At 35.8% G+C, this 25,855-nt stretch overlaps 1 protein-coding gene across 5 annotated transcripts in view; it reads right to left on the bottom strand.

The window, feature by feature from the left end:
* Positions 1 to 730: 730 nt before the first annotated feature.
* The window catches only part of ZNF654 (zinc finger protein 654), a 28,588-nt gene continuing 3,463 nt past the window's right edge, over positions 731 to 25,855 (bottom strand). The window contains exons 1-8 of one of the 5 annotated variants that reach the window (XM_026058341.1): positions 23,516 to 23,534; positions 22,758 to 22,839; positions 19,195 to 19,330; positions 14,733 to 14,935; positions 13,814 to 13,953; positions 8,715 to 8,856; positions 4,632 to 6,942; positions 731 to 4,202 (exon numbers count right to left, since the gene is read on the bottom strand). In XM_026058341.1, the coding sequence (XP_025914126.1) occupies positions 4,195 to 4,202; positions 4,632 to 6,942; positions 8,715 to 8,856; positions 13,814 to 13,953; positions 14,733 to 14,935; positions 19,195 to 19,297 (2,907 nt within the window). In that variant the 5' untranslated portion in view covers positions 19,298 to 19,330; positions 22,758 to 22,839; positions 23,516 to 23,534 and the 3' untranslated portion in view covers positions 731 to 4,194. Of the gene's footprint in view, positions 4,203 to 4,631; positions 6,943 to 8,714; positions 8,857 to 13,813; positions 13,954 to 14,732; positions 14,936 to 17,738; positions 17,765 to 19,194; positions 19,331 to 22,757; positions 22,840 to 23,515; positions 23,535 to 25,855 lie in introns of those variants that run through there. The other 4 variants (XM_026058344.1, XM_026058343.1, XM_026058342.1 and 1 more) reach the window with 4 other exon arrangements.

Below are 25,855 nucleotides of genomic sequence, written 5' to 3' on the forward strand. Positions count from 1 at the left end.
AGACAGGAAGTCTATTTTAATTTCCTTAGGAATCCTGGATAGTCTTGGGGAGAACTGAATAGACTTAGAGTCTATTGAAATCCAAATATCTGCAGACATGGAACGTCAAGAACTGACAGCTTTACACTGGTGCTACGCAACACAATCATATACCCAACACAGCACGGTAACTATTAACACTGCAGCAATATTTTCAGAGTGATCCCCCAAAAGACAAGATCAGTTTCTATTAACAACAAAGACAATGTTTTATTGAACAAATCTATGTACAGTACAAAAAGTTTTCAAAATGAAACACTACTGTTGATTTATTGCAGTTTGATGGCTCAGTTTTTAATTTGTACTCTTATATAAAATGCAAAGTAAAATAATTTAACATTCAACAAGGAAGCACAAATTTCCTTTCTTGCTGAACCTGTAACAGCTTTTACAAATTAACAGAGTCCCAAAATGCATACACTGCATTTAATCAGAAAGGTGTTATACAGTACCAAATAAATTAAGAAAAAATAACACTACCACCCTGTTGAGTCTTTCATCCATACCACTGGTGTTAAAGAATAAAAGAAATGAGTACAGCTGAACCTTCAATGTGATATTAAAATCACAAAGTTTAATGTTATAAATTATCCAAACTATACAATTTATGTAGTTTTAATGAATATGGCTAAATAACCAAAGTACCAGTGACCTTTCCCCACAGATAAGACCATTTTCAACCTACTTTCGATTTTTTTTTTTTTTTTTTTTTTTTGGTGAAAGGTGCCTTCCAAGCGGCAACTCTGAAAATTATAACTTACATGACCCTTACAGTGAACCATGATCAGGTTAGAGTAGACAATCTTAAAGGCAAAGTCTAAATCCAAGTTATATCCACCTGGAGGAAACATGATTAAAATATGATTATCAGCATGAAATGCACAAACTTTGATCCAACAAAGCTCCTAAGTTCATGTATAACTTTGGGCAACTTTAACAAATTTGCATGCTTACATTACACATGCACTTCAGTATTCATTGAATCAAAGCAATATATCTCGATGAAGTCTTTACAATTACACCATACAATGCTTAATGCCTGGGAAAAAAAAAAACTTTCAATTCTAGACTTGGAACCCTTTTCAGCCCTAAAAAGTTGCAGATTCAGTATAGGATAATATCCTACATACTACAGAATCCTAAAAAAGCATGTAGAATAATCCCACACATATTAGAAGCATCTTTTTGCTCCTAATTCAAGTTGCTTAATACTGCAACTAACTGAGTACACCAACAGGTATTAGAGAACAGTTTTTAAAAAAGATGATTAAAGTCTTTTGAAGTAAAAATCATTACTTAAAACAAAAATGTTATCACCCACTTCCTACTTCAAGTCAATTTAACATATTTCTGGTATCCGTTAGGTGATAGCTAATGTTCACCTACATAAGAATTCAGTTTTTCAGTTCTCCAAAGTACATATACGGAACACGTGTTATAAACAAATGGTGGTGTCCAAGAAAAGCATCTTTGAACAAAAGTGAGTTTAATGCAGGTACAAAAAATTATGGTCACAGTTTATGCATGTACATAGATGCATTTATCTACACACTTTAAACCAAAGAAAATACAAGTTTCAATCATGTTTTAAAGCATCTTCAAACACATGGAGCTCCAGAAAAAGGCAAAAAAGCACCAAAGATTAAAAGTACACTTAAAGATTTTACACATAAACATTTTTGTCATATCTGCTGACCAAGGTTTTAGATTTTTAAAAACTTAATACTTTAAAATTAACCCTTATTTTTTCCAAATGTATTTAAGCAAATTTAATTAGATTAACAATGTTAAGCAAAGAAAGGGGAGCCTGGGAACAGTCAAGATGATAACTGGGTCCTTAAAAATTAGTTGATAACTTCAAAGCAAAAAAACCATGAAAGTGCATTTGGCTGATAAGGTCCCCCTTGATTTCATGTTAAAACAACTTTTAATGTATTTATATATGTAAATATATATGTATGCGTATATATGTGTATATATATATGAATGATGCATTTAAATCTCTTTTTGCAACTGCAAAAAAAAATTCTTTGGTGCCTCAAATGTCATACAGATCTCTCAAAGTGGGCCAGTCATTGGTATTAATGTAATGCACACATACCTGTGATCATAATTTTATAACCCTTTACTTTAAGCCAACTCAAAGTTAAGGCATGATTTTTTAGAATTCAAAAAAAGTACAATTTTGAATCTGTGTTCTTTTTACCTCCTAGGAAGGGAAAAAGAAGCAGAATTAATGCAAATATCTGTTTGATTTCACAGAGGATTATTAGCAGAGGCATTACTGAACTATTATGTTTAAGTTCCAGAAATACTTAACAGCGTATTTTACGATGAAACCCTTAGGTCTGCAAGTGTGAGTCACTGCTACAATGAAGAGATCTTTTATGTACCTCTTGATTTTTTACTTTTTTTTTTTTTTTTTTTTTAACATATCTGTCGATTTAAGCAAGTTCTTAAAGATCATCTTACTATAGCATACACACATTGTCATGAACTATTCAGTAAGCAAACTAGCTGAGCAGGAACAGTTGGTCTTTACTGTCCTACATTTCTGTGATGACTCCATCTGTACACATTGTTTTTCACAACTATACCTTCTGCACCTATGAGCACATTAACATTTTCAGCTAATGGCATAGAACAGGATCCAAAATAAACATTTTTAAGCTGCACAGACAGTATAACATAGTTATTAGAGGGTAAATTAGCACAGCAAATAGACAATCTGTATATTTGCCACACTTCTGTTTGGGGTCGGAAGTCCAAAAAATACAACAGCTTCTTCATGTCCTGTCTGTTAATGTGATATACAGAGGTGAAGGACTGAAATTTCCTATCTTCCCAAACTCCTTCTAGTTCTTTTTATCAACAGCCAGCTGCTGGATAAAGTGCTTAGCATCTAAGTCCAACACCTTCACTAGTCTCTGGGAAGGACTACCTTTTCAAGAGATGGTACTACATAGGGTTGTAATGTTTCTTAAGGCTGAATTGTTGCATGTTTTCTCCCTTCCTTTAGACAGTAGATAATTACTTACAGCACTGAGTTGTGATCTACCACCGCTAAGCAATATCACATAGGTGAAACGGGCTCTTCCTGATCCGTTTTTCTGAACTGGCATTTCTAATTCGACATGTGCACTGGTTTTGTCTGTCTTCATTTTTTTTTTCCTCCACGAAGCCATTTTCCAAGTTCTTTTCAGTCATATCAACAGCTGAAAGACTTCTCTCTGTATCTGCATCAAATTAGCTTAACTCTGCCCTGCTGTGCAAGTTCACCCCTCTTCACACTGTGTATTTGTTTTAGTCTGCTTCTGTTAGTATCCACACAACTTGTGCAGTGTTCTTGCATTAGTCTTCCTGCACCTAAAACAGATGTTCTATATGACATTTCCCAACAGTCTTAAYATATACTTGTACCATAGCCTTGAAAAGGACTTCTCTTGCATGCATCTGATTTCCACTGTGTATAACTTACACACTTAATATCATACCAACACACTTTGCCTTGCATACTCTGTAGTTTTTGGCTATTAGAGCTGCATTCTATCTCTCTTAGATTTCTCTCTACATTCCTCTTTCTGGATTCTCAGTACAAATTTATTGAATGAGTGCCATGCTTTTCAGCAGAAAATGGAATCACATACTCAAACTCTGAAAAAGAATGCCTGGTTCCTCTATCCATGTCTTATATCATAATTACTGCAATACTTTAAGTGATGGATGGATAACCTCTAACCACACATGAAACCGTTCCCTAATTAAAACAGCTTAAGGTATCAGCTGTTTTTCTTTCCATAAGGCAATTACCATATCTGCTCTCTGTTTGCTCAACTGAATGCATTATTTTCCTTAAACTTTCATGTTAGAAAGACTGTGCCGCTAAGCTTCAATCACATTTGAAATGAATGTGGCTTTTCGGATTACTGGTACTTTGGGGATTTTGTAGCAACCTTTCTGGACACAAAACCTGCACAGGTCCTATTATTCCTCTGTGAGTTCTATCTAGAAAATGTGCTTTGTCTTTATCATGTTTCTCTTTAGTAATTTGGGACTGCTTTGTGATTAAGGCCAACTGGGAAACAAACTGATGCTTCTTCATGTAGTGTTTTCTTACACCACTCCTCATTTGATACATTTTCCCACAACATTTAATCAGGCACCTGTAAAACAGAATATGTTGGTTATTCATTCTTCATTTTGATCCCATAAAAATCATTTTTTAAACTGGAACATTGCTTATGTTTTTCAACACTACTAGTTTCAAACATGCAAGGAAACATAGATAATTATTACAATCTGTTTCATGAGAAGTCTTTTCCATTAAAGYTGCCTACCAATTTTCACCACCTCTTTCTTATTCTAAACAGGAAGCATGACTAAACTTATCTTCCAATTTAGAGCAATATTGTGATTCAATGTTCAGGTCCCTAGTGATTTCAGTGACCTTCCTCTTTTTAAAATCTGACATACTACAACTGCTAAGGAGTTGTGTGTGTCACATCTGTTCCATCAGGTTGCCTATTTCAAGAGCCATTTTTGGTTGGTATTTAACTCTAAACAAACACTCCCAAAAGAACCATAAGACTTACTTTCATCATCTGAATCGAATCCAAAGAGCGTCTGACATTTCTTTTGTGCAAGGTGAGCCTCAAGTGCTTCTGAGTTACAGTAGATGGTCAAGCAGTTGCCACATCTAAATCTTTCTGTTGATTTGCTACAAACTTTATCTTGCTCAGAATGAGAATCTACTTTATCAGTCAAAATTTTTCTACGTTTTGGCATGCTAATGTAACGTTCATCAAGATAACTTGGAGGCAATGGTCTGACATAAGGTTTTGTTAAGATGACACCATATGAAGTATTCTCTGTTGTCTGATTTGGTTTAGAAGGTAACTGCGAGGCAGCAGCATTATTTTGGGGTGTATCATGACAATTCTGTAAAACTGGTAACACTGACCCATTTTCTGTCCTTGTTTCATCTGCCACTCTGTCCAAAGCTATTTCTGATGACTTTGATGATGTCTGCTCCAGGTCACTGTGCCCATTGACTAGTTGGTCACTAACAACACTACAGTTTTCAGAATTTGGCTGTAACACAGGTGTCTTTTGGTCTGTTGAGCTTAAAACTGTAGCACTACCCTCAGATGAGCTTTCATTTCCATTCTGAATTACATTATTTGCTTTCTTCTCAACACTTTGAATGTAAGTCTTTGGTTCTGTAGAATCCTTCCTTGACTTCCAAGTTGGAATCGGTAAATCTACAGTTTCTGTTTCGTTAATGGATGCATCACTTTCTTGGTAGCTACAAAGCAGTTCTGAAGAATCATCTGAAGAATCTTTTTCACTTGCATCTTCTGAACCTTCTGGTGTTTTATTTAAATAATGCTGAGCCTCATGTTCATACAGCAAAGGGAGCTCTTCAAATAGCTCACAACACTCTGCAAAATTGCATTGAGCTTTAAAAACACTATGACTTTTTGTATGTTCTGCCAGCTCAGTTGACAGCTTAAATCTCTGATTACAATTAAAGTGTAAACAAAAGTAAACATTCGGATACACATGTCTCTTCAGGTGGTCTATAAAATGTTGGGAATCAGCAAATTTTCTCTGACAGAACCGGCATTTTCCTTTATTCCATTTCATTATATGTTGCTGCACCTTCAAATCAGTTGGATGAGCTTTTCTTGCATGTTTATTGAGGAATCTTATCTTTTTAAACACCCTTGCACAACCATTAGCAGGGCACTTAAAGCTTCCTTCTTGATCCATAGCATCCATGTCTTTTTGAGGGCAAAAAGCTCCATTTACTTTATGAAGGACTGGTGACTCTTTACTGGAGCTTTCATCATCTTCTGGCAAGCTTTCTGTATTTAAAGCGTCAGGGACATTATTAAAACAGCTGTCACAACTGCTGTTTTCAGTAACATCATCCTGGTCACTTAGATGATTTTCTACTATATCAAATATCTGTTCAGTATTCTCTTCTTCCACATCAGCACTTGGAACTATTGCAGTCACTGGTTTGTTATCTTTAGAACCATCAGAATTCCCATTCTCCAGAGAGACAGAAACCTCGGAACATTCTAGTTCATTAAAAACAGGAGTCTCCTGCCTGTCCTCAAGAACTGCAGCAAGATGTTGCCTTTCTATTTTTCTGACATGGTTTTTTAAGTGCTTCAGCATAAGTCCTCTTTGCCTGAACTTTCTGCTGCAAAGTACACAGGAAAAACTGCCCTTTTTCTGGTGAGCTTGTGCATGTCTCACAATATGACCACCAAGAAATTCCTTGTTGCATATCACACAGCGGTGCTTCGGTACAGTATGATCTAACATTTTAGACGTCTCAAGAGCTGCATGGTTCTTTTTGGCATTACCTTTGGACTGGGCTTCAGACAGGTCTTCAGTATCAAGCTCCCCATTACTTACATCTGTTAGGCAGACGTGTTCTTCACTTAAGGCCCTATACTCTGTTATCCTCTCTGTATTTGCAGTAGAGTTTTCCAGTGTACTTTCACTTAAACGAGCAAAGGCTTTATCCCCCAATAATGCTAAGCAATTCTGCTTGATCATCAAGAAATTCCAAAACTCAGGATCAAAAAAMAGACCTTTTTTTAAAATTGGAAGCAATTCAAAACGTACACGGTTTTGAACAGAACTAGTGCACTCATTGTATTCTTCATCTGCACATTTATACAAATGTTCAACAGTGTAGTATGATTCCAGGGTGCGCTCAAGAAAAAAGATTGAAAGTGCACAAATTCTGAGGATCTCCAAGTCATTTGGCAAAAAATGAGCTATCGCTTTATATATGAGACTTTTCATGTTGGGATCTTCACGGAGGTCCAGTTGTAGGGCACATCCACATATCTCAACACATATCTGAAGACCATCTTCACCAACCTGCAGAAAGGAAATTACAGTACATAGTATTGTATAATGTTATTTTCCTTATGGGCTTGCAGAAGTCTAAAGCTTGAAAGTATTTTCCTTATGGGCTTGCAGAAGTCTAAAGCTTGAAAGTCGAATAATAAAAAAAAAGATCAGACCCAGGGAAAAAAAATAACTAGTATAAACAGAGCTCAAAATGTCAACATTCCATGTATCTATATTCATCTACTTGCAAAATACTTGGAAGTTCAGGAAACTTCCTGCTAGTTACAGAAAAATTGTCAAAAGTAAACCCTGTCTAAAAGCATGTATATTTTAAAATAATGCTAAACAAGACCATAAAATACAGATAAGGAAATGCCCACAAATAACATTTGGTTTGCACTGAAGGCTTTGCAGCTACTGTCAACAAAACTAGATATTTTTGCCACGTGCAGCTCTGTAGTTAGAGACAATTAATTATTTGGGGATACCTTAGTGCTTATAAAACAAAACAGCAGCTAATATTATCTGATCCAGCACTATCTTCTGTCTGCATCCTGATTAACTACGCTGTTTCACTATAATTGGACAGTTAATCCAAATTTTGTCCCTGTTCTATCTCATTTAACTTGCATTGCAGAAAAATACAAGCTATAAATAGTACCCTCAATTTTCAGTGATGACCACTAAGGAAAACATAACAACCCACAGCCAAGCACTCCGATTCCTGACTTCTCAGCACTGAGTTTCTCCTTCTGATGAGCGGAATTTCCTTTCTACACTTTCGGTTGGGGGCTCAACCATGAAACTTACAATTGGGAGGAATGGTCACACTGCCCAATGTATCACTGGTTCAAGTAAAAAGAACCACAGCAAAGTTTAGGAATGATTAATACCAACTTATATTCCAATATGCGTTAACAAATATATATATACACAACGTCATATTTAGTGGGCTATTAAAAACATTATCATTCAGATACAAATAAAAGCTAAACTTTTCTAAGACTAATACATCAGGTTATTCAAGTCACCAGAAGTATTTTAGAATACATACTGAAATTAAAGTCTTGAATAACAGCAAATCAATGCATTTACTTATAATTGTACAGTAGCACCTTTGATAAAACAAATTTATGGATTTGTGTAGAAGTCAGTACACTCCTTATATTTAGGGCATAGAATATGAAGGAGCTCCGTTCAGTCAGGTTAATGATGAAAAGCAACATTTGCCTTGAAACAATCAGCACACCTGTGTGTGAAGAATTGCACATTACACTAATTTTTTGCACTGTTTTGTATAGGGTTATAACATGTTAAGCATGAAATATACTATACTTCCCTGAAGCAAAATTGTGTCTTCTATTTTAGTTCAACTCTTGCTTCCTTTATGTTATCTCAGAATATATTGGAATTGGTCAAAGTTCAGAATTTAACAAGGGAGAAAGGCAGATGCAATGGCATTACACAAGTCCTATTTCCTTAAGAAACCAGGCTAAAAACAGCAGGTATCTTTCACATTTACTTCAAACACTTATTACCAATTTCCCCATTTATTTATACAGGATGACATACTCAAACTTACTGCAACAGATAGAAAGAAAAACTTATGCACAACAGAACAAGGACTGTCATAACATCGAAGCTCATTCTGGAACTTGACAAAATTTCAACTTCTGTGTCCTTCCCTGCCCCCTCTTCACTTTCCACAAAAATGGCAACTATACAATATAACCATTACTTCTCTTCAGTTTTACTAGTAATAAAAAGAAGAGGGGGGAAAAAGAAAAACCCAAACTTACTTCATCCTTAATGACTTTCATGAAAGGGAAAATTACTCTGACATTTGTAGCAATTCTTAAAAGCTGGTAGCATTGGTCAACAAATACTTGTTTTGATGGGTTAGATTTAAGCTGCAATTTACTCCAAATGAAGATCAGGTCCCTATAAGTGCAGAACAAAATATTTTGATTAGGTTGAGTTTTAAAGAACTCTATTGCTAAGCAAGATGCATTCTTACAAACAATTATTTGCATTTCTGTAACTAAGATCTTATTTTTGATATGTGATTAATACCAGTCTAATTAACACCACAACTGTACACAATGTGCACAATGGAAAATGTAACATAAGCATTCAGGGTATCTTCTATCACTGAGCCAATTAAATATGCAACTGAATATTAATGGATTTAGTTTAGTATCAGAGAATGGCATAACAAAAGCAAATGCTACAGCATCTAGCCCTTAACATCATGTGCAATAAATGGCAGACTGAAGAAGCAAGCACTGTGTGYACTCCAAATGTATTTTGGGATTAAACTACTTTCAGTGCCATGAGGAGGAAAAGAATTCTCTGAATGTGGAAAACCAGAGCATAGTAGAAAATTAGTCTCTGATACATTCTATTGATAGGAAATATTGATGTTTTCCAGTTATACACATTACAACACAATTGTCTTTTTTGACTGCTGATATCATTGAGCTTTCTAGTCCCAGCAATTGTATGAAAGTATTAGCCCCTGCTGCTAAATACTCATATATCTCTACGATCAAATAACATTTCTGAGTGATACAAGGAAGCATAAGAGAAGAATGGATTGCTAGCCTCCTGCAGAGGAGCACCTTGCGCACAAGTAATGCATTTAGTTTATAAAATATAGCTGATAGAAGTCTACAGCCTGTAAAAAAGTTCTATGCTCTTTAATTCAGAGATTCTGCAAGGTAACTGGACCTTTATTTAATTAAAACAATGTCAAGATTTGCCACCACATCAAAGATTTTACTCAGAAGTAGATATGGTCAGGACCAGGCTGAAATCCCACCACAACAATACAATGCAAGCAGGGGCCCACTCAGACTTTCATCTTCTGAAAGAACACACTTTTTCTTCCATCAGTCTCCTCCCTCAGAAAACCCAAACCCAGTTACTGAAAAAATATTTGGCTGACCTTCCAAAATCTCTAGTCTGTGCCAGGTACAAATCAGGCAAACCTTTTGTGACTAAGCTTGTCTAGTCATGYCAATGTCTGCATGAAGAGAAATGACAGAACTGACTGTGTCACAACACCAACTTCACTTCTAAATTTAGGACAGCTCAATAATTCCACATAACTCTAAGTGCTAATTGGGCCACATATGAGATCTTGATTGTTTTCTTTTATTCAGAACCCAAGAAAACTGAAGTCAGGAGAAGCCTCAAGCTTACATGGGGCAGACAGTTAAGAAGGGAAGCGCTACAAGCCACTCTACACATAGCAGATTAGTCCTAAAGGTTTTCTACTTTCACCAGGTTGGAAAACTAAATGTTTGAAGGCTCTTTGCAAACTTCATGTGGAAGTTTGAAACTAACCAGTGTCTCCATGCACCCATTCATTTAAACCATTCATAAAAATCCAATACAATTTTCAGCCTAAAGTATGAAAGAAAGAACATTTTTGCTAAGGATGCTGTTAAATAATACAGCTATTTGAACTCACTGCATGCTGCCGTTGAACAGAATAGTAGATACTGCTCTTTCTTTTATTCTGCTTTGTCTCATACTATTTCAGAGCAAGCTGTTTCAATGCTAACCCCAGAGGAAACTCAAATTATTTTCCTGTTGGATTAGCAGCTCAGTGGCTTACCATGGGTTCAGACAAGTGCAAAGGCTGGCACAAGAAAAGAGCAGAAAAGAGAATGGGGAAAACTGAAAGCAGAAGGAACAGCTCCATGGGTGAAGAGAAAGCCATTAAATCACTTTAACCACTATCTGACTAGACCCTGAAGTGAAATGTTTTAGTCTTATTCCTCCATGTAGCCACTGAGGCTCCTCCTTCTCAGGAAGATTTCTGACTGATAATCATTAAGGGTTAAAGCATTTTCAAAGAACTGATTAGATCCCACTTTAATCATTTACATGCTTCAGATACCAACTTTAATTACCATTGAAGTCACCTGCATTTGGGACATTTGTGTGTCACTCACCACAAGACAGATAATATTTGAGATGATATAGCCAGGGGTAGCTTTCTAATTGCTAGCATAGTATGATATAGAAGTGTACTGCTCCGTGACGTTTACTCAACTTCTTGAATAGAATAACTTAGTTTGTACTCAGCCCTGTGCTTAACTATTATTGACAGGTCGAGGGCAATTTATATTGGTATGCTAAGATCAGAGAATTGGGTACCTCTTCATCACAGGCAACCACATAGTCCAGCCTGTTAACTGCCCTTCCCTCTCCCCAAAATTGCCACAACATTGTGTGCCTCCATCAGCAAACTATGAAGATAGCTTAGTCTGTCCTACCTTACCCTAGATCTAAAATTTTTGCTATTATTGAAAAGGAAAAGCCTGTCTTTCCTTAAATATAGATAGCACACTACCAAAATGCACATGCTGAATAATTATCCAAATCAATAACACTACCTAAAAAACAAAGACTGATCAAATTTGTGGGAAAAAAAGTTCTTGATTTATTGACATAAGAACTACCTGAAAACAGCTAAAACTGCATTTAAAGGCTGCCTGGCACAGAAGGCAAGCCATTCTGCTAAGCCTGTTCCATAAAAATTCTTGTCTTTCTGAAGAGAGTTGACTGACACAGGAAAGTCATTAATCACATCATTATGGACTGATCTCCTATCAATACCTGTTACACATATTATTTATATAYGCACAGTATTTCTAGCAAGACTAAACACAGCTTTTTTGTGATGCAGGCGTAAGGGGGCTTCACTTCAGAAAAACAATGATAATTTGGATCATCTGAATCTAGGATTTATTCCTCACACCAATGAAAAGAGCTTTGGAACAGAGCTGCTCAAAGTCCATCCTTCACTGAGATAACATGAGAAGTAATGGTTTCAGTTCAAAGAACTACTTAATATAGGCTGCTTCACATGAAGAGATAACAACTATCTACTGTTTGCAGCTTCCTAATCTGTTATCTTTGCTGGTAGATTTTGACTTAGCAAGTCTCTGCTAGGTCTGCAAGATCCTCAGTCCTCAACAAGGCTACATGACTTTTGCTGTGCATAGCACTGAAGAAAAAACAAAACAAAACAAAACAAAACCACTTCTCTGGGGAAAAAGTCAAAATTTGTGCTAATTAAACCTGACTCCAAATTCTTCCAAAACTTGAATGCTGTTACAGTCATTCCTTTTTGCTTCATAAGATTTGTCCTGATTTGCTTTATCTTAAGCATTATGCAGATTTCTCCTCTTGCTGCATATGTAATTGTGACTGCTAAGCATCTGCAAAGAATCAAGCAATGATTCTAGCTGCACAGACATAACTGCTCTAAATTCTTTAAAAGATCCTCAAGTTTTATATTCTGAACAGAAATTAAATATTAAAAGATAAAAATGCTTCCATGATGAACAGATAACTAACAGTGCAATAGGCATGTCTGGAATTTCATTGTTGACATCCATTTTGCCAGAATATTAGGACAGACATCTTGTTTTTAATAACAGTTTTTTACATTGGATAACACAGAACTTAACGTTATCAACTGGATAACAGCAAGATTAACATGCATGTTATTACTGCAGAAGGTATAAAAAGCAAGCTTTACCTCTAATATTTAAAATGCACTTCTTAAAAGACTGAGACCCTGAAGCAGAAAGAGCTATCCATATAACTGATTTTTGTGGGCTACATCTGGAAATTTCTTGCTAGATAAGAATTCAAGTGATACAGCATTTGGGCAGGAATCAGCAGAGCTGCATTCCAGTCTGAAGTTGGTCCCTGGGCCTCAGACAAGCCATGTACCTTCTAATGTTGAGCTTCTTCACCTGTATTATGGGCACAGTCATGCCCACCTTTTTCTGGGCAGACTATGGATGAAAAATGCTACAGAATAACTAGGTATTGCCAATACTCTGTATTATAAGTTTATTTCATAATCAGATTTCCAATGGTTTTCATTCAACAAAATCAGTTACTCATCTAATAGCTAAGACAATTTTATTAGAGGAAACAAAACATTGTGTCCAACCTTCATTACTTCCTCTTAAAAAAAGTGAGAGAAGACATCTTACTTTTTGATTCCCTGAAACTGGGGAACAGGGAAATGCTTTCTAGATTCCAAACTGAAGTTAGTTTTAGAACTAAGCAGGTCAATAATTTCATCTCAAATAATTGAAAAAAATTCAAAGCTTTGCTGACTGAGCCTTTTTGCCTCAACTACATAATTAGACCACTTAAGCATACTTTATCAAGGCAGGTATACATTACTTTACGTACAAAAGTTATATCAACAGAAGGATTACCTTCCTTAGACATCTTTCAGAAGTCAGAATGAAGCTTGTTCTGACAACTCGCTTTAGAAAATATGTATTAAAACCATAAAAATGTCCAACTATCTGTTTGACTGTGTGTACAAAGACAGTCTCATTTAAATCTTTTCTAGAGAGATACCATTTACCTTGTGGCTCTGTTTATGAAGTAATAATTCACATAATTCATAGCATATATTCAAAAGCATAAATTCTCTTTCTAGATACATTTCTAACATGAAACAGTTTGGTTATTATGAGTACAGCCATCTAGCTGCACAGCAAAATATCTGCAGTGCCAAAGAGTCTACAGGCAGCTTATTGTTACACTTTGCTAATAATAATTACCATATTTATAGGCATTCACAGCCTAAAGAATCTAAAGGCTCACCCTTCTGTTACTTTGAAACAGTTAAGTGTCGAAACAGTTAATRAGCACTATGTAGGCTGCCACTGTACAGGATTGTGTAAAAGGTAACAGGCATAACAGATGTATTAGGAACATTTAAATGTCATGTTAGAATGTTTTTATCTGGTATTTTAAAGTTCAGCTACATCTCAAAGTTAAGATTACTTTCTTTTTTGGCAATAAGCACTTATTATCTGCTAAACTGCTTCACCAGAAAAAAAGTATTTACCATATACAATACATGTCCCCATTTTGGAGCTGTGGGACTAGGAACGATTCACATAGTTGTAAGGCTAAGGTAGTCTTCCCTTCTTTTTCAGTGTTGCAGATGATCTCAATTCCACTCTTGCAATCAGTCCTCAACAAGTGCTATACAATTAAAATAAAATCAACTTAGATAAATTTGCTAACATGAAATAAAAAAACCTATCAGACATTGCTATATTAAAGAAGCCACTGAAAACTTTAAAAATTGCTAGTAACAGGACTTTCTTTGGCACAACTTTTGTGTAGGTTTGTAAATAGATACTTTGGACAGATGAAGAGCTCTTCAGTATTTCTTAGACTAATGACAATCAGCATAATTGTCTGAGAAATTAAACACTAAGCATACACAAAAACCTTTTTTGTACAAAGGTAGCCTGTTCTTAAAACAAGGTTAAGAAAAGCACTGTTTTGCAGTAAGTGCTATCAATGATAAAAGTATGACCACATTTAGCTATAGGGTGCCATTTTACATACTGGGGCAACATTAAAGAATCTTTGTTTAAGGCTAACAAGACTAAATAGTGTACAAAACACTAGACTGACATCAAGTATGTTTAAGTGCTTTTGCTAGCCCCATTGTAAAATAATAGTCATTACACTGAAGTTAGAAAGTATCAGTGACTTAAGTTACTTAGGGAATATACTCATAGGCAAACTTGACCAAAAAAATTGCATTTAGGTCAACAAGATTTGTACTTACTTACATTTATCTTTCCAAAGCTTAAGTGAGCACTGAGTTAAGCAATACCAGTCTAGTTGCCTGATTTTACGACATTTGGTGCTACAAAAATAGAGTTCCATATGCTCCTCTTGACAATTTGTATACAGTAAGTATAATGTATCACTTCATTAAAAAAAAAATGTATACTGACAAACAATACCTCCTGGAATAGCTGATCTTCTAATGGTGACATATAAAGACAGGTGAAAAGAGCTTGATGGAAATACAGATCTTTACTGATATCTGGATGATTTATGCAAGATTTGATAAGAGCCATTGCCTCAGGGATGCGTTCACAGGCAATAAGGTATCTGGCACGTAGTTCAAAGAACAGTGGATTTTCAGAGCTTAAATATTTGTTAACTGTACAGAAAAGAAAGATTTAAAGGCAATTAGAATATGAAGTCCAAGCAACAAATATACTTAAATTTAATGTTGTTTTTATAGTGTAATGTCAACAAATAATATATAAAACAAAAGTCTCTGCCAAAGAAGCTATCAAATATTTAAATAAATACCATCATCAAGAATCTGTCTTTCTGCTTGGAAACAGAAATTGTTATTTTTCTTACACCAGTCATCTAACTAATTCAGTATTTTGTTTCTAACCGATCAACAAAAGATGCTGCAAAAGATTAGTAAAATAAATACTATTTAGAAGCAGATATGAACAATCTTCAGAAAGAAAGTCCAGTCCTTTCTCAGCACTGGAGTCTGGCTGATTGTCTGAAGTATAGGATCTACATCGCTTCCAACACTATAGACACAGATGTTCAAAACAGCTCAGGATACTCCTTACCCATTAGAATGGAAGAACTCAGAGTGGGAAAAGTTATCTACAATTCACATGCTGTTGTTTTAAGTAGCATTGAACACCTTGATTTTGCTTGAATAAGAGGAAAGTGTCTCCCCTGCCCCCCCCAAATCCTGCTGGATACACTTCTAAATCTTAAATACCTAAATATCTTTAAATTCTAGCCCCTGGTTTTGGAAATCTGCTTTTCAGATCTACAAATTCTAATCTTAAACTTAGAGCTAGAATTTTAATGAAACTGTTGCAACTGAAAGATAGATGCTCATAAAATACTTAGCAATATTTATGTAATTGGGAAGTAATGGACTATGTAGATGATGATATGCTTTAGATCTCTAGTTGAAAAGAAATGATACAGATTCTAGTATCTCTAAGGATTAACAGCTAAAATATAACTCAAGGCTATTAAATTTCAGGATGATGCTTATATTTTGAGAATCATTTGCATCCTGTCAAGTAAACGCACACTCTAAGGTATTAATAATGTGTTAATATTTATGTAATGCATTGGACAATATGGCCTGATCTTCYGCTTATATTCTCAATAGCTACCTCAAGACAGAAATAGTCAAAAAAGACAATTTTTAGTGTATACACTGAAACATTGTGTAAGTGTTCCATATGCAAAAAAGGAGAGATTTCGATTTAAAGTCAATGAAGGCTAGGAGCAAGAATGTGAAGTTTATATGTTAAAAAGAACCTGTATAAAAAAAGTTCCAAGCAACTGAAAGCGACAATTAAAAGAATTCAAATAAAATAAATGAAAGGGGTTATTGAAAACCATAATTTGAACAGCCAAGAGTAAAATTTCCTCTGAAATAAAGAGATTACTTGTGTAACAAGCTTTTGATTAAAAATGTATATCTATTTTCAGAGGAACCATGGCTTGAAAGACATTCCCTATACTCAAACAGGATTTGTCTCTGTGCTGTCTGTATTTTTATGATGGCTAACAATATGATGTGCAAGTGAGAACAGGGAATATTATTCAAGGTGATACAAGATTTTAGATTTCTTAATGGATGTACCACAGACTCCACCGTAAGAGAAGATCTTATTTCCCACTATCCACCAGCACTTCTGAGTACAAACACAGCAAAGAGTAAGACTAAAAGAAAAGCTAGCATTTAACAGCCCCTCCTTTTTTGAATTAATATACTTAGAATCATAAACCCAATCATCAGTTTCATAAGAAAACTCTATCCAACAGTTTATAGGATATTCATATCATTAAATTAGGCCAAGAATATTTATCTCTTGTATCTGTTAAGGTTTAAAAAGCAGTACATATAACAGTTGACTGTAACATCCTTTTCCCTTAAACGAAGAGGGGAAAGACTGCAATTCACAATACTGCTTGACTTGTTAACTTATTTCCATTTTCTGGGTTATAAACTCTTAGGACAATATGCCCCTTCACTCCTTAAATGAGAATTCCACTTCTGACAGCATGAATTTCCAGTGAATGGGTCTCCTCTACACTCCAAAACTGTTTTTAAACAGACCTTGAGTTTCAACTAAACAGCTCGCAGGATTCTGCTCCCTCTATAGCGCAATGCTTTCTTTTTCCAAAGAGACTTTTACAGCTCTTCTAACCCTGCAAAGCAGAAGACAACTTCCAACTGTAGTAGCACTTAGACAAATCTGCTGTACGTTAAAAACATCTTGGGGAAAACAACATCTATTCTTGTCCTGGTAGAGTGTGCAGTGCTTTGCTTTAAGGTAATAGATATCAACCATCAACTCGGAAACTAATTAACTGCTTACATCTGAATTTTTCCTCAGTTTACTATATTTGCTTCCTGAAGTTCACAGTAGGCTCTCGCATGATGTATTCCCCCTAATCTGTTAGAAGTTTATTGTTTCTATGTTTCAAGAAAATTAAGGGGCACATCAAACCCCGATATTTTCCTTTAAAACCAGACTGCCTTCCTTTCCAGCCTTCTCAAAATATGCTGCAATTCATGTAAGGACAAGCTTTGTCTTGGCCTAGCCTTCTCTGTGTAACTAATGAATCTAAGATAGGATAATGTAGTTCATACGGTACATATCATCAATCTGACTTTCACAGGTAATGGTTGGTGATTCAGCAATAAGTTTTCCTCATTTAAAATAGCATCCCTGAGAGAACAATATGGCCAAGTTTTAAAATATACACCAAATACTGTCAGCTGATAAAGCAGCACAGAATATTTTCTCTGAGTCCAATTTCACAAGAATCACATTTTAGAGGAAGAGACAAAAACAAAGCTTCCAAAAGATATCATCTATAATAAAATGTTTGTCATCACAGGTGAGATATGACAAAGGTGCGTGTGTGCGGAAATCTGAAGATAAAAGGAGGAAGAATACCTCAGCAGAGGGGAAGGAGATGTAGCCTGCAACAAAAGGAAACAGAACGATCATCTAATGATTACAGGTAGTCTCATTCTTACTCTGCCAGGTTAAAACTAGGTAAAGATCCTCAAACTGTTACTCCCTGTATAGAGGCCCCATGCTGATCAAGACAGTCAACAGTCACAAGGAAAAGGACTAAATTACTCCTTGCTGGAGACATGGAGACTGAACAGAACAGTTCTGTTTACTACCGAGTCATAAGTACTTTCTTTCTTTCCTGGGACATCCTCTCATTAGTCTTTTTGGATTACAACTCAATCTTCCATTTGAGACCCAGCTTTAGAACATAACCACCAAAACTTCTAGAGTTAATAGTGTGACATAGAGCAAGACAAGGATGATCTTTGTTTTCATTGTGATTCTATACGTATTTGACTCAAGTTTATAACATCTACACAAAAATACACAGGCAAACTGTGTCGCTTGGGTGATTACTCCACAAGAGACACAAAACAGCTATCAAGGATTTCCCACTTAATCATGTTAATTTGTTATTAAACCACATTCTGTAGTTAAGGAGGTGCCTCATTAAGCTTTTCTGACTTYATAGGCCTCTTCCTCCCACTGTAGCATGAACACGTTGTCATAAACGCACAGTAATGAATTTGAATCATGCATTATACAATGCTAACTAGAGGAGAATAGTTCAAAAAAAGTATTTTCTGTCACTATCGAGTGGAGACAAATTTAAAGAGGTCCTCTGTTAACATTACTAACCTCTCATAATATAAATCACTAGCAAAGACTTATTTACTATAGTTTGGTTATACACCATTTTACTCCTAGAAACTTCCATGAACAATCAGGCTAGCTTTATTTTAGTGCACTGTTAAAAATACTGTTTTACGCTGAAGCCCTAACAGAAAATTAAGAGAGCTCCTTCTCATAGTCCCAAATGTAGGAATTACACATACTATAGTAATAACAATAATAAAAAACATGCCAGATGCAGTCACAGGCCTCATCCTAAATAGACCAGGAAAATAAAAGCCCCGAACGCAAGTATTTACAATTTAAAAACAAGAAATAAATGAGTCAGAGTACCATGAGACAAACTTAAACATCAGGACCTTCACTCACCACAATACTTCAGCAGCCTAACCACAGTCAAGTCTTTCTGTGTACTCTTTCAGGGGGTAAATACCTTGATCTGGTAATTCATTTTATAAGTGACAGCTCAATAGTCTCTTGTATCGTAGTAATCTTATTGCTATTCTATAAAAGTAAATTTAAACTACTGGCAAAAAAAATTTAGTTTCTTTTTAATAAAAAAGGGACTGGTAGCTACTACGGGAGGAAAAAAAAAGTTAATGTGCAATGCCATATGACAACACCTGAACCCAATATGAATAATGCATAATGTAATCACATTTTTCAGAACTCTAAAAAATTACTGTGGTAAATGAAGTACCTAATTCCTGTGATACAGGCTTTGCTTTAAGAATTGCTTGTAATACTGGATCCTCCCATGGTCCACCATCTCGGATAATTCGAGTCACTAGTTCCAGGTTCATATTTCTGTATTTATTTAGAAGATTCTGACATTCCTATGAGTGAAAAGAAAAGTATGAAGTTAGAAAAGAAAGATGCCTAACAATAAAGTTAGCCCACACAAAAGACTTTAAACAAGAAAACCCACATATGTTTACATATTTCTCAGTCAACAATTCAACATTTGAAGTCTTAAATTGATTAGGTCTATAAAAAGTCCTAAAGCAACAACTCACATTCTCTAAAAACAGTAAAATGCAAACTCCTCTCCTTGAATTTGGAGGTATTATTGGCATACTCTGTAGGAGAAATCTTTACCTGATGCTAGTCTGCACTGATTTACGCATATTGACATTGGGAATTGGGATCTGGTTACTGAGCCCAAATTCTACCAGGTTTTAAGGGGAAAATTTGAATTAATCCATGTGAGTCACCAGGCCTCAGGCAATCTTTTATCCAAAGCTCTACATAACATAAACCACATATGCCTTCCAGCGCTTGCTTAAAATAATCTGGAAGCAGTTCTATATATATATATATATATATATATATATGTACACACACACACACACATATATATATATAGTGTGTGTGTGTGTGTGTGTGTGTAGATATATATATAGTGTGTGTAGATATATAGTGTGCGTGTACACACAGTGCGTGTATATACATAAACAGTGCGTGTATATATACAGTGTGTGCATGTATATAAATAGTGTGTGTATATAGTGTGTGCGAAATAGTGTGCGTGTTCGAAATACAGTGCATATATATATATATATATATATATATATATGTACACACACACACACACACATATATATAGTGTGTGTGTGTGTGTGTGTGTAGATATATATATAGCGTGTGTAGATATATAGTGTGCGTGTACACACAGTGCGTGTATATACATAAACAGTGCGTGTATATATACAGTGTGTGCATGTATATAAATAGTGTGTGTATATAGTGTGTGCGAAATAGTGTGCGTGTTCGAAATACAGTGCATATATAGAGTGTGTGTAGTGCGCGTGTAGTGCGTGTGCATGCATATATTTGTGCATATATATAGATATAGTGTGCATGCGTATACATAGCGTGCGTATGTATACAGTGTGCGTATGTGTGTGTATAGTGTGTGTTTGTGTATGTGTGTGTATAGTGTGTGTTTGTGTGTGTATAGTGTGTGAGATATATATAGTGTGTGTGTGTGAGACTGTGGGGGGTGATATATAGCGTGTGCATGAGAGATATACAGCATGAGCGCGTGAGATACACACAGCATGAGATACACACAGCATGAGAGATATATAGCGTGTGCACGCGTGAGAGATATATAGCGTGTGCGAGATATAGCGTGTGCACGAGATAGTGTGCGAGAGATATATAGCGTGTGTGCGCGAGATATACAGTGCGAGATATACATAGTGTGTGAGAGATATATACCGCGCGCACGAGAGAGACATAGTGTGTGTGGGAGAGATACATATAGCGTGCGATAAATAGCATGTGCACGAGATAGTGTGTGAGAGATATATAGCGTGTGTGCGTGAGATATACAGTGCAAGATAATACATAGTGTGAGAGATATATATAGCATGTGTGCGAGAGACAGCGTGCGCGTGAGATATATAGACAGCGCGCGTGAGAGAGACAGTGTGTGTGGGAGAGATACATATAGTGTGCAAGATATAGCGTGTGCACRAGATAGTGTGTGAGAGATATATAGCGTGTGTGCGCGAGATATACAGTGCGAGATATACATAGTGTGTGAGATATATAGACAGCGCGTGAGAGAGACACATATAGCGTGCGCGGGAGAGACGCATAGCGCATGTGTGCGAAAGTGTGTGTGAGAGTGTGTGTGCGCGAGAGATACAGAGCGTGTGCGCGAGAGATCTATAATGTGAGAGAGCGAGCGCGTGTGTGAGAGAGATCTATATAGAGTGCGTGTGTGAGAGAGATCTATATAGAGTGCGTGTGTGAGAGAGATCTATATAGAGTGCGTGTGTGAGAGAGATCTATATAGAGTGCGTGATACACACACACACACACAAAGATTTCTTCTGTTGTTATTTGCTGGTGAACGTGTCAACATTAATGCTAATCAACAGCAGAATTGTAATCAGCACAACCTAAGTTTCAAAGGGAAATAAAATAGCGTTTTAATTTTGTTTTAATTGTTTCTTTTCGGTTATTTTAATCTGTTCTTTCCAAAAGGGCTAAAATGACTGCTTCTATTCACACACAGCTTCAGATACCCTTTTTTGCTGTAAATTTTTACCTTTGATTTCTTCTCAATTTCTTCTATTATGTTCAGATGAGTACAATTGATAATAAAGGCTGGTTAAGTAACTGAAACAATGCTTTTCACTACCATTTTGGTTATAAAACAGATTCAGAAATTCCTTATTAAGAAAATCTTGTAAAGACATATTTTAACATATTCATTGTTTAAAAGGCAAGGCAGTTGAGTTATACCACAAAAGCAGAGAAGCAAGTACTATACATCTCATTTTTTCTTAGTTCTCTGTCTGGTTCATACACTGTCTTTGAAAAGCACTTGAGACTGCCAAGAGGGCCCGTAACACTTGTACAAGATACCATACCTACTCCTAGGGCTTGCTAAAGCCACTCCTTGACCCCATTCTTCAACTAATTCTAATCAAGCATATAACTGCTGCTGTTTTGATAATTAACATCAGTAGTGCTGACATATTAATTTGAAGCAGCAATAGCAAACAGGTATCAACATAAAACAGCAAAGGGATAGCTGTTTTTCAAACTGCAGTTTTATTATCAGCATTAATAGAAGAAGCACCCTACTTTTCACCCTTTCTTTCCAAACCACAAAGCTTCATTTCTCATGCTGGCACAAGCATTTGTCTTTCCATGCAATGAACTCAATTCCACATTGAAAAGCTTATCTGGCAAAAAAAAGGTTAAGTTTCTAAAGCCAGGATCAGTACTCTGATGCAGTTGTACCTAGCCACACAAAAACTTGCCCCAGTCCAGGCAAGAAGTCTTAAACAATGCTAGCTTATGCTGATCTGAAGAGTTCATTGAAGCTTAGCTTTAACTTCAAGGTTACAGTTTAAAACAGCAGAGGGAAACTTCAGGTTTCATGCTGTGAACTGGTACAAGGCACTGGATGACACTAATCTCCAATTAGATAAAAACCAACGGAAAGCTTCCCATTTCTGTATGGGAAATGCATAAAATATGTCTTTAATAGAAAGGCTGGTACCACAAAGAAAGTGAATTGCATTTTACTTAGTCCAGACAGATTCAAATATAAATAATGACAATGAATACAAGAACAAATGGCTTCAAATACCCTATGTACTTTTGTATGCAAGTAAAGCAACTATCTTCTTTCACTATAATGGCTTCTTTCATCCAGGTTATATACTTTAATATTCACAAAAAATGTTTATGTGCTAAAATAATATTACCAAAGATTTATATGAAAGTAGGCAACACTACCTGGATAGAACCTAAAATATCTTTCAAAGGATCTTCATAGAACTCATCCTTTCCAAAGAACAGCAGCAATTCAAAAAAACTCCTAAAAAACAGAAGTAGCAACAAGTCAACCAAGCTAAAAAAAAAAGTTAATTCAAAAAGAAAACAATCACAATTCTATTGTTTTTCACAGCACTAAGAATAAAATAGAACTTTTATAAGCTCTAGACCCTTGCCCATCCCAACACAAGTCACTGAAACGTTTGGCTAATGCCCAGGCTCTCTGAAATGCTACTCATTTCATAAGCTTTAGGTTGGTCTCTTGAGCTGGATTTTGGCAGCGACTTTTTTCCCCTCGAGCAAACTTTTCATCAAGCATGAAATCATAAGTAGAATACATTCACAGCTATAGATAAGCTACCCAAAAAGTCCAAATCAACAATAAAATATATAATACTTAAGCATAAGTTTAACCCAGCCACACCTTTTTCATAACCTCAGGACATCTAGACTCACAGTACCTGCCTGCTTTCCTCCCCCAACAACCACAACATCCTCCACACTGTTGTTCTCCATTCTCTGTTCCAAAAAGGAACCTTCCTCAAAAAGCTAAAGAATTTGTCGGATAGGCAGTAATTTTACAGAAGAAAGAGGACAGCTGTAAAACTACTAGAGGGTGCACCATATATAAGGAATAACATTCAAAGAACAGTAACTTTACTTAAGTGCAAATTCCCAACAATTCATGTTTTCAAGTATGATAAGCAACTTTTACTGACACATTTTATTCCATTTCAATCTGTCCTGATGTAATGCCCACTGAAGTCTCTCTAGGAAGAAGGGAGAAGAAGTTTAAAGGTGCTACTAATTTCATATATCTCAACAAAAGCCTTTGAAGATTATTTGCAAAAAGACAGATTTGGTGGAAATATGCAAGTGAACTATGTTCACCTTCTGCATGGCACTCAAATGAATTGGCAAAACTTCAACTTCACCACAGACAGTTTTTAGGCAAATCAGCTTCATGCTGCAGCAGCATGAACTTGCATGTGTCACTTCAAAAGAGGCAGAAGATAAGGGAGCAGACAGGATTTAACTGTTCAACATCAGACTAGACTCAAGCTGACTGAAGCATCAATCTAACTATGGCTTCCACGTTTTCCACCATCTTAAAATAATTGTGTGCCCCCCCCCTTTTTTTTTAATTTTAAATTAATATGATGACAATGACAAACAATCCTGATTGTGAAATCAGACTGGTAAAAATTAGCTTTCCAGAGCTGAGGTCAATTTTAGGTCTTCACTTTTAGAAGTATGTTTCCAGACATTACTGCAAGTCAGTGAATTCTATCAAAATCAAGGTAGTTGCATCTTACACATCTGCAGACATCTCCAGTGCACCTGCCACTGCTCTTGCCTTCAGCTTGAAAAGTTTTATTGCTTTTTGGAAAAGAGGTAACTACCAAGCATTCCACTAACACAACCTGCAATTGCTGACTGGGACAGTTATGAGCAGCAGGCAAAAAACAAGCGAATGTGAGGGGGAAGTGATGATAATTCAGAGTTGAAGGAAAACACAGTACTGAAAACACAACTGCTTACATTGAGGGTGTTTCTGAAACACGACTGAACAGCAAAGGCTTTCCACCTCATAACAGAAGAAAACATGAATTTTCTTCTTAACAGTATTCTAGACATTTTACAAAATGAACAAGGAGAATAAGGAGGCAGAGAGGAAAGGAGAAGTCCTGAAGAAGTTTCAGCACTCTTCCACTTATAGCTTTTGACCCAAAATCCTACTGATGGCAATTTCTTTCCTGACTAGAGCATTTAGCCTTTTGTTGCAACATCTGTTGAAGTATAAAAGGCAGATTTTCAAATAGCTGGACTAGGGATTAGAAGTTTTGCATAATAATTAAATTCACTGTGCAATTACCTCTCAATTTAAAGTCAATCTTATACCCTCAGTATATCTAAGTAACACCCAAAGCACTCTTACAAAGCAGAACACCTTGTTTTTAAACACAGCAAATCCAAAAACGTTTAAGAGCAGATTAAATTCAGGTTTTCTCTCAAGAGCATTTTCAGAAGTACTGTGGATTAAAAGATCTTAATATTTATRTAAATAAAAGGAAGGTTTCTATGGGAAATAATTATGAAAATAGTGGAAAATATAAATGAAATTATGCTTCCTTTAAATTATACTCCATTAAGTTCTTTCTTAGCCAGTAGTAAATTATATTGAAAACAAACCTAGTAAATTTAAGATACGCATTAACTTTTGTAGTCTTATGTTCAATGACAAGATTTTTCTCCACATGAGGTCCTTGAATCTCAACTCAAATAGAGAATTAAAAAAATCAGTTCCCAAATAAATACTTTGTTCTGAAAACACATTATCTCATTTCATGTTGATAAACAGAATTATGCAGCATATTTGACTCTCAGTAAAGGTCAGGCTTGAGTCATGTCATGATTTGGAAAGCTGCCAAACTGGAACTTAAATAATAATCAGTTAAGATGAAACTAGTTCTAGCAAATGATGCATGCATTGTTTTGTGTTTTGACTGATTTAAAGAGGATAAGATTTTGACAAAAATCTGCAGTGAACTACAAGTGTAAACTATTTTTTTTCCAGTAAATTCAGTAATTTTTTTTTTCCAGTATCAGTGCACCTGCTTCACACTGTTATCAAACTAATAAAGGAAGCTATCAAAATATTGAAGTTTCCTAGTCACCAGTTTCCATTCAGTCAGAATTACTGTAGCCAATTCCAGCATAGCTCTTTTGCCTTAAAACAGTCTGCAGCACTACACACCCCCATTTACATCTACCTGCTTATAGCGACAGTGCTTCAATTTGYCACATCGTCTCTACAGACATTATAGGCGCAGAAGATTGCCCACGAACACTAGTATACTGGCATCATTATTAAAAAACACTGAGGTTAATGCAAGTACAGATGCTGCTTCATTTGTGATGAACAGCATGGCTAACAAGTATAGAGAATGCAATAGTGCCTGCTGTTAATAGTTTACTGTCTGGTTACCAAGGAAACCTTACTTGACTATGACAATATGGGGTCAGGCAGATTCTTGTTCTCTAAGAACTAGGACTTA

This window comes from Apteryx rowi, unplaced genomic scaffold (genome assembly GCF_003343035.1).
Source record: "Apteryx rowi isolate R43461 unplaced genomic scaffold, aptRow1 scaffold_146, whole genome shotgun sequence".
Classification (NCBI taxonomy): domain Eukaryota; kingdom Metazoa; phylum Chordata; class Aves; order Apterygiformes; family Apterygidae; genus Apteryx; species Apteryx rowi.